General features: G+C 42.4%; 2 protein-coding genes across 3 annotated transcripts in view; one reads left to right on the top strand and one right to left on the bottom strand.

Annotated features, from left to right (window-relative positions):
* Nucleotides 1–13,254, top strand: adora2b (adenosine A2b receptor). The gene is made up of 3 exons (XM_030438624.1): nucleotides 1–151; nucleotides 326–784; nucleotides 10,094–13,254. The coding sequence occupies exons 2-3, from the start codon at nucleotides 465–467 to the stop codon at nucleotides 10,824–10,826; spliced, it is 1,053 nt and encodes a 350-aa protein (XP_030294484.1). The 5' UTR covers nucleotides 1–151; nucleotides 326–464; the 3' UTR covers nucleotides 10,827–13,254.
* zswim7 (zinc finger, SWIM-type containing 7) overlaps nucleotides 13,245–17,190 on the bottom strand; it is a 15,901-nt gene continuing 11,955 nt past the window's right edge. The window contains exons 5-6 of one of the 2 annotated variants that reach the window (XM_030438625.1): nucleotides 14,969–15,086; nucleotides 13,245–13,836 (exon numbers count right to left, since the gene is read on the bottom strand). In XM_030438625.1, the coding sequence (XP_030294485.1) occupies nucleotides 14,976–15,086 (111 nt within the window). In that variant the 3' untranslated portion in view covers nucleotides 13,245–13,836; nucleotides 14,969–14,975. Of the gene's footprint in view, nucleotides 15,087–17,190 lie in introns of both variants that reach the window. The other variant, XM_030438626.1, reaches the window with a different exon arrangement.

Here is a 17,190-nt window from a genome sequence, read left to right on the forward strand (position 1 = left end):
TGACTTTCTCCCTTTACTTCATAACCGCTGCTGGCGGTAAGTTGTGTCACACTCTGCCTGCGCTAGAGATCCACAGATGCCGCGTTGACGCCCCACAGATCGGTCGCAGTTGGTGTGAAAACATCCAGAGAGGATGTTCAGGCTCGTCAAGGTGAGCGGCAACAATGTTAAGTGACTTTCTGTGTTTTATGCGCGCACTTCTGCAGCACGAGTGGAGGACTCATGCGTTATTACGCAGCCGCAACAGCATTTGTCACCTTGGCGTTGCAGGGACAGTAACTTGCCGCTTTTTCTTAATATGAAGTGAATTGCTTCTGTTCAACAGATGGCTGGTTGTGCAGCTCACACTTGTGGAATATTCCTGGATTACAGCAGAAAGACTTCTTTACTCCCCAGGGACTAGGAGCAGCGTTTTCTCTGTGAACAGCCTGCACGTTTTAAGTCCTCGAACACACTTTGCTGAGATGAGTCCGTTCTACATCGTGATTGAAGTAGCGATCGCTGTTCTCTCCATATCCGGCAACATACTGGTGTGCTGGGCTGTCGCCATCAACACCACTCTGAAGAACGCCACCAACTATTTTCTGGTGTCTCTGGCTGTGGCTGATATTCTGGTTGGTTGCCTCGCCATCCCCTTCGCCATCACCATCAGCCTCGGCATAAAGCTGGACTTCTACGGATGCCTCTTTCTGGCATGTTTTGTCTTGGTACTGACACAGAGCTCCATATTCAGCCTCCTTGCTATTGCAATTGATAGATATCTGGCCGTCAAAATTCCTCTGAGGTGAGTGTTATTTATTTATTTATTTATTTATTTATTATCTCTGGTGTGAAATTTATCTTGGAATTATTCAGCTGATGGGTGTTTTCCCCTGCAGTCCCCATGTGTAAGTGTAGTTCAGGAAGTGTAAAGACGGTGGAACACTTTTGACAATCATTTTGATTTCTTCTAACGCTTAAAATGAATTAAAGTCATTTTAAAGACGGCTTATGTAGTTCTGGAGAAAAAAATTAAAACTCAGAATTTTAACATGTACAATAGTGATGAGGTAATAAGCAAAACTAAGAAATATTAATTGTTTCCATAAGTGAATAAACAAGCGCTATTTGAAGCTAGAAAGGTGGCAGGGTCCGCCAAATATAAACAAAATGAAATGGTATGAAACTGTGTTGTTCTTTTAAGGTCAGTTTGTTTATTCAGTTTATTCAGTCATGACAACTAAGAGAGTTTGTTTATTTAGTTTGAAGATTCCTCTCCCCCAAAACTACAGAGTGCCCCTTTAAAGGACCTCTTTTGGCTCTTTGATCAACAGGATTTTGACTATATCTCAAATTTCAAGTGTTCTGCATCACATGGTAATAAAATAAATATTGCTAAATATGCAGAAAACACTGCCTTCCATCCCTTCTATCTCATAAAAGAGTTCAAAACATCCCCCTCTGGAAAATCAGTTAATTCAGGAGGTGTGCGATGAGTATCAGCTCTGTGATCTCATGAATTAGTTTCCTGTGGAGCTTTATGGCTCCTGTAAAAATAGCTCTGTAAATAGCTTAATTTGGAATGATAATCAGATAATGCGTCCCTAAATGTGATTTAAGTCTGGTGTTTAGAGGCCAACTTAGTAAACACTTTGAAGTGGATGTTCTTTAACCTTTGGTCAGTAATCTAAAGGCTTTAGGTCACACACAGTATGGCAGTGTCTTTCGATTCTTCAGCGGTACAAATTGGAAAATATAATACACTATATAAATTCTCGACTCTGTAGGAGGAGCTGCAAACATCCGTCATGCAGCGGTTAAATGAGAAGCCCTGGATCGATATCTGGCCACAGAGTGTCACATCAGTTGATCCCGATGGCATCGGGCTCCACCGTGCAGCCCCAGAGCGCCTGAGGCAACAGAAACGGGCAGGGCTTGCTTGATATTTCCATGCTTTAATAAAAGCTCTAATATCAGAAGGGATATGCCAGTCAGCGTTTCAGAGGGTTGCCTGTTTGTTATTCTGTTATAGGCACCACACTCAGCAGTGAACGTTGCAGGCGCTGGCTGTGGTTTTGGGGGCTGTTCGTGCTGTGATGTGCTGTCATTTCCATTAGGCTCAAGCACTGGCAAGAAAGGACAGTTTGACACTAGTCTCGGATGAACGGTGGCTGCCATCAACCGAGTAATATCCACGTTTGTGCCTCTATTTTAGACCCACGGACGGAAACCAACCCTTAACGCACCTCTTTCTGCCGCCTCGCACAAAGTACACTTTAATTTAAACAGTCTCTGTAACACTGTGACATTTTACAGTTTCCTCTGTACCCTCACAAGTGATAATAAGACCAGTGTGTGTGTGTGTGTGTGTGTGTGTGTGTTCAGCTCAAGTTACCATATCCACACCGATGGCTGGTTTGCAGGCCTCTGGGGCCACGATTCTCCCCTCAGATAAAAGTGTTTTCACAGATGTTTTAAGTGGAAGTGAAAGGCCAGAGCCAGATGTTTGAAACCCCGTGAGATGACAGGGCCGCACACCCACTCAACGTTTACTTCCAGACCCCCCCCACCTCTCTCCGTCCTCCCCGCCTGCGCTTCTCAGAAAAATACCCTCTGGCTATTTTGTCCCTCCATCCAGTTGGAGCTTTTAAATAACCTTTAACACATCAGAGACCTCAAAGGGGTTGTCCCCACCCACGCCTGCAGCGCCGCTTCACTGAGGTCAGGGTGGGACAGTAAGCAGCACCTCGCCTGGCTGCTGTTAATTTAACAGCCTCATCACTTTAATGCACAGTTTTACTGACTTCTGCTTTGTTTCGTTGCATGTACGGGGAAGTCGGTGTGGTACAGTGTACTTTCTTGAGATAAATGCTGCTTTAGTGTTTTAAGTGTAATGAAAAATGAAGGTAGGGTTAGAGCTGAAGAATGATAGTCGCAGTCGAGTCCGGATGAAACTCTGCTTCGAGATGCGGACAGTACAGTGAGGGAGGCATCCTCCTCAGACTTTCAGTGAGGCAAACATTATCCACAGCAACAGATACGGACTCCTGAAATGAGCCAGGATCAGCTGTTGAGACTAGTGGACATTGGTGTAATGTCATGTAGACAGCTGGCTGATAAAGGAGGTTAACACTGGTGTGAAATCAAGCAGAGCTAAGGTTTAGGGACTGGATGTCTGTGTGGTCTAAAAAAAAAAAAAAAAAAAAAATCCAGATTTCCGTGGACGTTTATCTCACTCCCAACAGGATCACCAGCATTTGCACCAAATTTAAAGATATAATATGAAACATTTTCGTCATAATCTGTCTAAAAGTGACTCGACATTTGTTTTGATTTTTTTTGTTTTTTGCTGGATTAGTCAAGCGGAGAAGAGGGACGTCTCGGAATGCGACCACACTCAATGTGAAATGGAAATTTAAAACGTTAGCTCGCCTGTGAACGTGTCTGCCTGAGTCGCGCAGATCGATTATCATCGCTAATGGCGGCTGTACAATAATGACGATAACAACGCCCATCATCCCACGCTACTTGGTCTCTTGTTTTGTTTTGATTTAGAGAGCAACGGAAATGACACGCCCTGCATTGAAGTAAAATATTCTGGATTGGACTGACGACGCTTGACCACCATCACGACCTCATTTAACCTCATTTAAAGAGGTGGTTTGTACTCTGGTTCTCCGTCCTCGAGGGAATGTCTTTAAAATGTGGCACAAATGTCCACTTGGGCTCAAGGACAAACTGATTAGAAGGTTTTGGTCAAAGGTCACTGTGACCGCACTAAACACATTTTTGGCACAATAATGACATAATTTTGACGACGTTTTACACAAATGTCTAAGGATAAAATTATTCATATGCAGCGGAGGCATTTAACCGCAAGGATGTTATTCTAGTTTTTCGCTAAGAACGACGTCTGTGCTTCAAGTAAAAGCTACAGCCATGGAGCAGTCAGCTTAGCTTAGCATGGAACGAGGTGGAAACGGCTTAGTCTAAATGCAACAATCCTCCCAGCCCCTCTAAAGCTCACTGATTAACACAGTATATCTCGCTTGTTTTGTCCACACCAAAACCAAAGTGTACATTTAAAAAAGTTGCAGTTTTTTTAGGGCAAGTTATGTGCTGGAAATCTTCCTAGTCTGTGTGCAGTGAGGTAATTCACTGTAAAACCACAAACTGCTGTTTTTACTTTTTGGCTTGTGTAGAGATTAAACAAAGGAGGAATACCACGTTCATGAGCGAGCCTCCGAGAGGATCGGAGGGAATTTTTGAGCTTCGGAAAGACTAGCTGCCCCCCCCCACCTCCACTCTTTATGACAAACTAAGCCTTAAGACTTCTGGCTCTAGCTCCATATTTAACTGACAGACACGAGGGCTACCTAAGAATCTAGATGTGCCCGGATGTTTTACACAGCTCTATTGTGTCGTGGCGATTAAGGGTTGAGCCCGTGGTGATTACTAGCTGCAGGTTGTAACTGTTTATGTACACACTATCACTAAGCTGACCTCAGCCTCAATCTTCTAAGTGAAAGAAAACCACCTGCAAAGGCAACACAGGCTTTCATACTCCAGAAATAGATTATAATGGTATCCCTTTAGTAATGAGTCAACAAAGACCAGAACAAGACGGGCTTGGGACGGACAGATCTGTCTTTCCAGTGAAAATGTACGGAGAGGTTATTTCTGTTTACTTTTCCCTCGGCTATCACAACATCACTTGCGCGATCTTATCTGTATTGGACCTTGACGGCCTTACAAATTCAAATCTTTGTTTTATTGTTGACTTGCCCTCACCACATTATACAACCTGATTGTCAGAGATATTCACAGGTACAATTAATAATGCAAATGCTGCTCAGCTCTGTTTGCCTACAGGGCAGGTGAGGTAAAAAAAAAAAAAAAAGGTGCTGTCAAGTGTGAACGGCCACCTGTTGGATTGTGTTTTTAAAGGCAGGGATTCGGACACTGTCGGGCATTAAAACGGATGTTGTGAGAGTCTACAGTGTGTGTGTGTGTGTGTGTGTGTGTGTGTGTGTGTGTGTGTATGTGTGTGTGTGTGGCCTGGCTGAGGTCTGTGGCCCCGGGCGGAAGTGCAGCGACAGAGAGAAGAGAAGGGATGTATGGAGAATGGGGCAGGGGAAGAAAGCAAAACAAAGATAGATGCCAGCGTGCTGTCGTCATGCCAGAACTAATCCATTCAGCCGCTCGCCCATTCCCTGCCTCCAAACACAGAAAGAGAAAGAGAGTGGGAGGCGATGTGCAGGAGATGGACCCTCTGGGAAATGGGTCCTGTGCGCGCCTGCTGTACTGATGGACAGAGGGACTGGAGGATGGAGAAGGTGTGCAGGTCATCGTGACCTCTGTAGCTTCCACTGAAGGCACAGGGCTGTATTATTCATGGCCCCTCGAGGCGACCTGCTCGCCTCCCCACACACCACGGCACACCACGTATAAATAATTGACTTTTTGGATTATTTAAATCTTTTTTTCGCTCTCAACGCCCAATCAAAAAAGCGGGCAAATTAATCAAAATGCCATGTGTCTTTCCGGTGATGTGACTTTCATTTCACTCACAAATTCTCTGAAACTAACCTTTGATGACATCCACTTCCTGCCTGTGACATCAAGGAGGGTTTGCTGCTAGCTGAACCCACTTCCTCCTAGCCTGACATGCACCCACATATAAATCCAAAACCCAAAGAACCAAGAACCCAAAGAATTGTACACCCATGTCACAGCTCTTCGTCATTGTCCAAAAACAGAGAGGAAGAGCGATTCTGTTACACTGGTTGACATCTTGCTACTCAACACAGCATCAACCTAAGCAGAACTCCACTCACCTGTTCAGAGATATGTTAAAAAAAAAAAAAAAAAGAAAGAAAAAAATTCAGAGATGTAATATTATTAATAATAAAATACAGAAAGGTGGCAGGGTCTGCCACAAGTAAACAAAGTAAAACATTGTGAAACTGTGTTGTCCTTTAAGGTCAGTTTGTTTTGGCAGAAGAAGTCAATGAAGATCTTTGTCTTCTGATTAAAAGTTATTCCGCAAAAACTACACACTGCACCTTTAAACAGACGGTTTCCAAATTTCACCAGCCATGTACAAATGAACAAGTATTTATGATCGTATTACTAAACATTAACATTTGTGCAAATGAAGAGGAGAATGTTGGCTTGGATGAGCACTGCCCTGTCCTCGTATTATCTTACTCACTGGTTAAATATTGCCCCACAGTCTGAGAGTAGATAGTCGTTCTGCTGTCTTTTTCTTTAGGCTCCCCATCATTTGACAGATGATAGAAAAGAGGCAGACAGAAAACAAGAGGTCAGACAGACAGACAGGTGTTTGTTGATCGAAGCAGATGTTGTGGCTATATGACTGGGCTGCAATAAGCCTGCACAGTGATTTGAAGCCTGATTAAAAATACAGTTTTTACAATACAACACAATACAGCTACAGGGTTAGAAAGTGCAATTTTTTCATTGAAGGGAAAAATATGTAAAAAAGAACAATATACTGAGGTACTTAAGTGCTGCACAGATGTCCTGACCTTCTGATCTTGTCCTCCAGATGTAGGAAAACATGTTTGTTGAGTACGACTCCCAACAAGCGTCATGAAAATTGGGATACGAAAAATGATTGTGAATCCTATCGCAATATCTGTCAGACATAAAAATGAAAAATTAACCATATCATGCAGCTCTAACTGTAATCAGTCAGCTACCAGGCTGCACTCTTTGTGCCTGTGTTGCTTATGTCTGATTATTCTGGGCATTAACCTTTTGTGAGAGTCTGCAGTTCCAACAGTAAGCGTGTACAGTGAAGTGAAACAGCAGACAGATGAAGCGATGCAGACAGGGTCAGGCTGGGGAGGATGCAGGTAGTAGCTGTTGTGGTAACTGTGGTCAGGAGGCATAAGACAGAATACTAGAAGCACAAAGTCATAGCTGTCAGTAACATCATTAAGCGTCATGGATGCATACGGGGGGACGTTCAACCGGTTTTCACGATATCCGCAACAGGTAGGGCTATTTATCTGACTATTGATCTTAACGGACTTGTTGAGTTGGCCTGATTGAAGATACAGGTTTGGGCTACAGCAGGGCGAAAAAGGGTGATTGAATGAGAGGAGTGCATGTGAGTGTGCAGTGTGTAGGCTACCTTTGCAATGGAAGTGGGCATACAAACAAAACTTAGCTCGATGCATGCATCATAACTTGGTTATTATCAGAGAAAATACTTTTTGCGAGCGGCTGAAAAAGCGTTTCTTCTTGGCATCCTCGTATCACACACACTGTCTGTTTTTATTAATGGAGGACGTGTGGTGATTGCGTCATTTTATCTCGAACTGTGACCAATAACTCTCTAAGTGTACATATGAGGACGGGAGGGTTGTTTGAAAAAAGGAACGTGAACCCGTCCTTTATCACGATAATGAATACTTTCGAATCTGTAAACAAGGAAACAACGCTTAGAAATCATTCACAATCAATTTGTTTATGAACATTTTAATCACATGCGTAATTTGTTTATAATCCAACTTGGTTAATGGGTTGTAAATGACATTACAGATTAATACAGTATATAAAGAATTAATTATTAATAATTCACTAATGCTTTCACTCAATGATTAGCTAATGGTTTTAATGATGATGTATTACAGATCAATATCAAGTGTATCAGCAAAATGCACTTTCAAATTTGTGACATGCCATGATCACCGTGAGGCTGCAGAGATGGATTATTTGTGGCATCCCCTGTTTAGACCGGGGTCTGTATGTGTGTGCATGCGTGTCAGCATGCTTATGACTCAGTGCCACGCGGTAGCTCGCCTGAGTCACTTTGAGGAAACACTCATTTTGCTTCAAGTGCGGCTCATATGATGGGGACAGTCAGGACGACACTGGTGTGAGTCAGCCCGGCATCTCCATACGCAGCGTCCGTGCACCTGCTGCTCAGGATTTCATATCGTGTTTCAGTGTTTGCTGAATCAGAGTTAATCAATCTAATGCGTAACATACACCCCTTCTATTCACAGTGAAACACAAACTAGAAAATGGCACAAAGCAGAGATGAAAAGTCTCTCAGTGCTGCTTTGCAGCCTCTTTCGTTTTCAAGTCTTTGTCCTCTGATGGTGTTAACAACTCAAGCGGGACATGTGTTTTCATATGCTATTTTAGCTGCATGTTGGTTCTATGCATTAGAGCGAAGCAGGATGTGAGAGGCTGTCAGATAGCAGCTGACCTAGTGGTTGCACTTTCAACTGATGTGGTTAATGCGCCAAATAAACCCGTCTGTTAAGTATGACCATATTAGCGCTGATTAAGTGGAAAACACATTAAAGCAGTATGATTGTAACTCCCTTTAGCTTTTAAAGTTATCTTGTTTTCTCTGGTTTTACAAGGTATTTACCTTATTATTTGATTTGTTGCTGTTATTTTTTATACGACCTCCCACCAGATTCTCCATCAGTGTGACAGGAAGCACTGAGATCATTAATGTCCAGTTAGAGCCATCTTAGGTTCATTAATTTGGGTTTTGGTGGGTTCAAACCAATTGGAAGCATGTATGATGGCAGGTCCTTCAGTAGGATGGTGTTGCATCACTGTGTAAATGAACCTTCCAAGACCTTGAAGCTAAGCTCTGTCTATTTTTGTTTAGATGTGCTTTATTGAACTTATGTATGTTCAGACTGACATATCTGACTAATCTGACTAATCAGATTCCCACTCCGTACTTTTCTGTTCAGTGCTAATTAGCACATGTTGCATGCTAATTCACTCAATCAGTGTGTTTCAGTCCTGGTTCTTGGGCCCCCTGCCTGCCCCAACACACCTAATTCAAATGAATGGGTCGATTTCAGGCTTCAGCAGAGCTCGATGACAAGCTGATGATTTGAACCAGGAGCAGGAAACATCTGAAGCAAGCAGGGCAGGAGGTCGACAGGACCCGGACTGAAAAACACTGCATTAAACTAAGATAGTGGAAGTGATAACTATATACAATTTTTAAAGCACTATTGTGCCTCACTGTACTGCTAGCTTGGCTGCCGACTCTAAACCTTATTCTGCAGCTCTGCTGTGCGGCCAGACTGGCTCCAAATCAATGAGAGGGCTGCGATGTTAAATGTGGGCCAAAGACGGTCTGAAGGCAGCATTCATCTTGTTGATGTGCCTGTGGAACTGGATGCTTGTGTTAGTTTCTGAGTTTGTGACGTCGTCCTTGTTGTTTGTCAAAAAAAAAAAGAGCAGAATATCTTTGAAGATGATATTTCCTACGCCACTTGAATGCACCTGCGCACACAGCAACTCACCATCACACTTAATCATTCTTATTGTGTGCCTGATTCTTGGCCATTATAAGGGCCATGTGCATCCTGGTGCACAGCCAGAGCTACATAAGAATAATGTAATGTGACAGTTGGGCCACACAAACATGAGACAACGTCAGTTCCTTTCCTATGAGCAAAACCAAGGAGAAGTATTCTCTGTTGGTGCTTGTTTTCATTAAAATATGTGAATTTTGGCTCAAACACTTTTAAAAAGGATCTGTCTTCTAGCTTTAAAGCTGTGTCAAATTTTTGGCATAATAAAGATGCAGGTGTGTAAACCTATGAAAGGGGCAAACTGATATTCACAATCACATCATGAAAATATTCGATCATACAAAAAGCACCCCAAAAATGTTGTTTTTTTTGTTGTCTTGCACTACGCTGCATTTCTGTCATGTTGTTGTATCTGTATCTATAATAGCTGGGTTGTGCCAGATCTCTAGAGCTAGGTTTGACATTTGTCCAAAACCTCCACATTAGGAATATTAATAATAATAATTATTAATAAGTGAGTTTAAAGGACATTTTAAAGATCTATTCAAGCTTACCTGTTTTTGACATTCTAGTCAAATACAGGAAGAATGTAATTAATACTCTCCATCATTTGTTTATTCCAATTCCCCCACCTTCAAGCCCCTCTCACCGGAACTGGAAAATTGCTCACAGCTGAGGAAACAAAACATGAAGTAAACACAAACAAAAAGAACGAAAAAAGGGGAAAAGAAAAAGATGGAGGTCTGGGAACTTCATTCATATGGTAACCTCTGCTCTGTTTCCTCAAGGTACAAAGAGTTGATGACGGGAAAGACTGCCCGAGAGATCATCGCCATATTATGGATCCTCTCCTTTATCATTGGTCTCATCCCCTTCTTTGGGTGGAACTTGAGACACCGGTACTGCAGGAACAGCAGCTCAGGTGGGGACAACTCGACAGACACTGGCCCCATGGATGGGCCGAAGGCTGGAGGAGACTTAATATGGAGCTGCAAGCGCGAGTGCTACTTTGAGAGTGTGGTGGACATGCGGTACATGGTCTACTTTAACTTCTTTGTCTGCGTGCTGCCACCGCTGCTCATCATGCTGGGCATCTACCTGAAGATCTTCACCGTGGCCAGGAAGCAGCTGCGACAGATCGAGCTCAAGTGTGTGGGCAACGGGGACAGCCACCACCACGGGCTGCTGCAGAAGGAGATCCGGGCCGCCAAATCCCTCTCCATCATTGTGGGACTGTTCGCCATCTGCTGGCTGCCCGTCCACATCCTCAACTGCCTCACGCTGTTTTACGAACAGCTGGACAAGTCCGAAATCGTCATGTATATGGCCATCATTATGTCTCACGCCAACTCGGCGGTCAACCCCATCATCTACGCTTACCGTATCCAGGACTTCAGAACTACCTTCCGCAAGATCCTGGCCCAGCACTTCCTGTGCCGCAGGGAGGAACTGTACCTCAGCTCCAACGGCAGCAGACGCAACAGAGACCAGATCCACATGACCATTGACCCTCTGCTATAGAGAGCCGTATCTGTGTCTGTTTCACTCTTGAATTTCATGTTCACTGAGGTTTATAATGTTTACAGAACAAGGAAGTATGTGAAGATGAACAGATGTTATTTATGAATTATAATCGGGTCGCGCAGCGAAATGTTGAACGGAGAGTCTTACGTAACTTTTGTATTGTGAAGGATTTTTTGATTTTTAAAAAAGACATGTTGAAGCTAACTGGATTTGTAGGACTGTGAACAGGATCCAAACTTTGCTACATTCTGAACTGCTATTTATCATTCTGAATCCACCCTGTGACAAACACTCCTTTTTACGCCCTGCTATTTTGTATTGCCTTGTCGACATTCAGTGCCAGTGTTTGTTAATTTATTTATTACAAGACCTTATCTCTGAGAATGTAAAGATCAAAAAACTTTGTGTGGCTAGATCTGTACTCGTGGACCTAGAATGGTACAATAGTCGTCGTCTACATCTGTGGTTATTTCTGGCTCGTGACCCTTTAAGAATGACTTCATCGTGACCATCACAGGCTCAGTATACAGAAAGAAGTTCAGGTTGTTTTGGTTCTTTGCATCGATACATACATTTGTAAAACTGTCATAGTCTTGAGCTGCTGCTTGATCTAAGTGCCGTAAATGTGTGTACAGGCAGTGGTCTTCAAAGGAATCGATAATGACGGGGGCTCTCATACATATTATAAAAAGGAATTAGGAGAAAAGGGGGGGGTGGGGGAATGCAAACATAAACAAGAAAATATACATTCCTGTCAGATGAATCATTTCTCTTAGCCTCAGAGGTCACAACATTATCTTGTGACCTCACTGCGGCTGGGAGCCAGAGGAAGTGATTCTGTGGCTATTCAGTCACAAGAACCCAGACGTAAGTAGTTTAGCAAAGCACACCTGCCCTGGTGCTCCATATAATTTCCACGTTAACAAGGCAAAAGCTCAGGAAGGAGGAAACTGACTGTATCCTTTATAGAAATATGGCATCTACGCACCAAAAGTGACGTCTTCAAGTTGCCTTGTTTGACTAGCAGTCCAAAGACAAAGAAATGCGGCAAATCCTCACATTTAAGATACTGGAACCAGGTCATGCTTGACATTTTTCGCTTGAGGAATGACTTCATCGATTATCAAAAATAGCTTTCAATCGACTAATCAATTTATCGTTGCAGCTCCATTTCAAGTCAGTGAAATACATCATTCCTCATCATCCAAGCCTCTGGTACACGTGCATAGTGGCTTACATATTATAAAGCACCATTGCTTTAGGCCAGTTGGGTGTATATGAATGTCATTTGATCTGAGGAGTCCAGCTGACAATCACTCCCCCTGCAGTCACAGTCTCAGCTGGGATCCCGAGGCCTTCATGTGCCCTGTTAGCACAGTCAGACCTCCACAAGCTGCTGTAGTCGTCGACTGAACTGAGCAGATTGACTTAAAAAGGGCGAAACCTCTAAGATGTGTTGCACTGAGGATTAATTTAATCCAACAGATAATGAGCCAACACTCCTTACTAAGTCGACTGATAAATAAGTCCAGTTTAATTAAATGTGCCAAGAGGCAAGTTCCACTTCCTTGCACTCAGTGGTGTTCATAAGCAGCATCATAGTTCATAGTTCTGCCTCAAAGCACCTGATGCTTGGTCTGTGTTCTGCAGGGGTGTGGTGGTGAGCATTGTTGTGCATGTTCCTGGTTAATTTCTGAAACTGAAGACGAGAGCTGATGTATCGCGTGGTGAGCTTAACCGAAGCAAAGCAGCGTTTGGTTCGGATTGTCGTAAATTATTTGTGAAAATACTGAGGGTGAATTTGGTCACCTGAGAGCCATCACTACGCAGATGAAAACACATTGCACTGACGTTTTCGATTATTTCCTGTTTGGTGTGTGTCACTGGTGGTGTTGAACCATGTTGTGTTGGTGTTAAGGTGTTCTTAAGCTGAGCACTGCTTCACTATCTCCCCCTCGTTGTGTCCAGTGTCCCACCTCTGACTAACTTCAAGGGCTAAAATACAGGAGTGTGCCAAAGTACATTCCAATGGAGACATCTATACTGTAACTGCACTGTAACGTTGTGTTATTGTCTTGTTGACTGATGTGTAAAAATAAATACTGTAGGTGTCCGGCTTTTGACAAGCTATTGATTGATGTCAAACTGTTGCCTTCTTCGATTTTAAAGGTAAGACTGATGATGACGAGTTGCTCTAGTTCAACATTCCTGCCTTTCATTCCCAAGTACCTGTACCTGTAAGTGTGCTATATTGTTGCTACTAATCAGGAAAAAAAAACATCCACTGTGGTCTGATGTTCAACCTTTCTAGAGGCCATTCTTTCTTTCATTCAACAAAACTACAACTGCGATACTATTTAACATGATGCAATCTGTATGTATGGTGAATTATTTTGTTAATAAAGGCAATGTTTATATTGTTACAGATCAGTCTTTATTTTATAAAATGTCCATTTAACAGTCTATATTTTACATATTTACAAATGACACATTGGAGAAACAGTTAAATGTTTTAAAAGCCATGCCATGCAACATTTCTACTTTAAAAAAACAGCTTCACGTCTCTGTCTCAGCCACTACCCCACCTATAACATGTTTCCGCTCTACGTAACTTCAGTGAGAGGGTACAATCACAGTGCGTAACACTAAGCAGCAGTACACCAGCAGTATCGCTGATTTTGGTGAAACAGGAATCTAATGGAGAAAGAATGTCTGTTTCTTTCCTCTGATGTCCTCCAGCTGCTCTTGTCTCAACTCTCTGTGAGTTTCCTGAAAACAACCTGTAACTGCTGCGCAAGTTAGCTCTGTTGCTTAGAGCGCTGCCAGGTAGTGTTAGTGTTTCGCTGCTGTCACAGCAGCTTTGGACAACTAGGAGGAGGTTTTCAGGTGTAGGGGTCAGAATGTGCACCAGAACCAGAGTCGGGTGAGTGGGAAACAGACCCAGGCTCAGCAGCCTCAACGGACATCATGACAGAGAGGAGACCGAAGAGGACAATGACAAAGGAGGCTAAGACGAGAAAAGAAACTCTGATCAAAAGAGAGGCCAGACGAAGAGTAAATCTCAGACTGGCTTTTAGTCTGCAGCGACAGCTTCTTTAAACAAAAGCCTGTACAAACGGCAAGAGGACATGTTGCTGTCTAACAGTAAGTAATATTCGTAAGTAATATTAGTATGGTGATGTATGGTTGTGTTACCGAAGCTGTCAAGTTGCTTGTTTTTCAATCACACACCAAGTCAGGCCATTTCGACAGAGGGTTAGCTGGTGGCAGTTTATAGCCAGATGTTATTGTCTATGATTCAGGATACGTTAGCTTGGGATGCTGTTACTGAGAAGAGGTGATGATCGTTGCTTCTAGTAAACGCGTAACATTAACTTACATCTGACAAATTGTTAGAAAAACCTTGGATTTGTATTTACTACAGCTGTGTTGCACTCAGAAACTGTGGGGGGGGGGGGGGGGGGGGGCAAATTGCACACAATGACATACTACATAATGTTGCTTTAATTACAGATGCACAATATACAGTCGATAAATTATTGGCCAGATAATAGGAAATTTGTAGCAGGTACATACGTTGCGGTAGGTGATAGTATGCTGAAAGTTTGTTTGTAGGGAAGATGTCAACAAGTTTTACCACAACCAGTGTCATGCATATTACATTTTCCAAACTTGCTCACTACATCTTAGCCTTTCTCACCCTCTGTTGTGCATAAACTACAGGTTAGGAACTTATTTTCAAAAAGAAAAAAATTATTGGTTATCATTTTTGGTATCTGTTCTCAGTATTGGTAAAAAAAAAAAAAAGATCCATATTGTGCATCCCTATTTTTAATCTTTCTGAGGTAACATGCAGTCACTTACTACTTCCCTAAGTGATTCATCTTCAGACAAAAAACAACCTATAAATAAAGCAGGAGCATGCTCAATGAACAGCTGTCGTTCCTCTGGAAACAGACTAAGAGCTCTTCCAAAACAAAAAATAAATAAAGCAACATCTGGTGTCTTTCAGAGAGACATGTGAAAGAGCGGAAGCCGTGATAATACTCCTGTGATCTAATCATCTCTACGGCAACTGTTATATAAAAAAAAAATAAAATCATCTCTCTTCTTGGAGGATGTGCTGGTCCTGAATGTACCTGTGTGTCACAGGGCTGCAGTCCCACTGAGCAGTGCGGACATCTGCTGATCAGACACACTGTCCTGCTGGGTCACACCCATGGCCTGACACAGGTAGACTGCCAGGATGTGTTTGCACTGCGAGAGAAAAGAGCGGAGACAGGATTCGTTACACAAGCACAGACACTGATGTGATTAATGACACAGATACGAAGCTCTAAAAACACGTCATTTAAAATCAAAGATCTCAGACTAGAAGGCAGCCGCTTGGCTCCAACGTACTGGGAATTTTCCACTGACTAATCCTCAATCAAAGGATAATAGTCACAAAACAAATGCCAGAACAATTTCCAATATTTCTATAAACATTTCTATAAAAGAAAAGCACGTGATTGCGAGGGGTATGAGTGTGTATTATTTCCCCAATGGAGTGTTTGTGTGATGAGCAAGCAGAACTCCAGTAGCTAAATGCGTGCGTTGAATGACAAAAAGCCCTGCAGTTCAGCATTTGTGTGCGTGTGTCTGTGAACACATTCAGAAGTTCCCTCTAATTATTATCAACATTAACATGTTACTCATTGACTTGTTTTCACCCTCAGCCTATTCCACGCGTTGTCAGTGAGATTTCCTCCACATCAACATGCCTGTGGAATGGTGCTTTACATAAACAATGAGTCCAACTCAAAGTGTGGTGAGGACAACAGAGGAACAGGACTTTTTTTTAATTTTTTTATTACAGGAGTGTGTCCTGAATACTGACTGTCTGCTGTGGGAGAGCTCCTTTATCTGCCCCTTTTTTATCCCATCATGTTGGAATCTGCAGAGTGGCTCCGGCAGGGGGAGGATGCACGGTCAAACTTGAGTTTTCTGACTTTGACACAAATCAACTCCAGCTTCATCTTTCTAGCTGTCGAAGCTGATGAATATTACACAGAGGGAGTAAATAGTTTCATTTTTTGATGTTTTTTCAAAGGGAATGGTATCAGTTAATGCTGATGCACTCATGCCGAGTCTCCACGGTCAGTTGCAGCTCCCAGTTTCTCACACTGATTATAGCAGCATCCTCCAGGGAAACATGTCTTTCTGATGCTTGGAGCAGGAGAGGCTGTTTGCTCACATATATTTAGAGCAAAGACAGCGAGTCAGAGTGGAGACGCCCCTCAGTGACCAGACAAGAACGTGCCCCGACCGCAGTACATCTGTTACGCACATTTCAGCATGTGCTTCGTCTCACTTTGTGACTGGATGATGGTTTTCTCCAGGATACACGCCTGACTGACGAGACACAACTGCTGTGAAACGTCTTTTATTTATCTATGTGTAACTATTATTTGGTGTACATGTGTTTTATACAGAGTTGAACTCCAGTAGATTAGTTTTTCTTCTTATGAGTAGAGTCTTTTACTTTTGTGATTCTAGTATGGGTGTAATCTCCCCCACTCCTTTGAAAACCCTGTCTTTGCCCCCTCCCAATTAACTCTGAAACCTCTCTTAACAGCGCCTCCTTACTGTCCAGTAGTCCAAATCCAGATGAGAGAAAAAAACGAGGTCTAAAAAATGTTTATATCTCGCACACTTAACATCTACTTCCCTACCGACTAACAGGTTGTACAAACAGGCATGACTCACAGCTGGGTAAGTGTAACATTTCAACTTTTTTAGATAAAATATTTATAAAATACAAATACAAAACACTTAAAATACCGGATATACTTTGAAATACTTGCTCAGAAGATGCTGAAACTTCTTGTGTCCTTCCTACTTCTGTAACCAAACCTACACCCTTCATAAGAAATGAGTTTCAGGACGGATACCTAATAAACTTTGAAGAAGACGAACTAAGGCTGAACAACATGAAAATAAAAATAAAAAGTGCAACTGTTTTGATAAAGATTGCGATTGTGTGTCATTGATGAGTCACAAATGTTTTTTATATGTATTTCATTGTCACAAGAAAAAAAAAGAAAAATGCTGACTACATTTTTGCCGGGATCTGACCCAAATAAGTATGTTCCCCTACTTCTGGAGAATAAGATGTGCAACGTTAAGCCGGGGCATCATTGTGGCACCATAATGCTTCAGTTACATTGGTATGTTGTGGAGCAGCATGGTATTAGAAAAAAATAGACATGATCTATTTTTCTACTGTTTTTATTGCAATATAGAAAGAATACTGGACTATTCACCAGATCCCTCGAATATTCCTATCTGGAAATTAATCATAATTAATAATTTGCAGTGA

The sequence above is a fragment of the Sparus aurata genome, chromosome 13 (assembly GCF_900880675.1).
Source record: "Sparus aurata chromosome 13, fSpaAur1.1, whole genome shotgun sequence".
Lineage (NCBI taxonomy): Eukaryota > Metazoa > Chordata > Actinopteri > Spariformes > Sparidae > Sparus > Sparus aurata.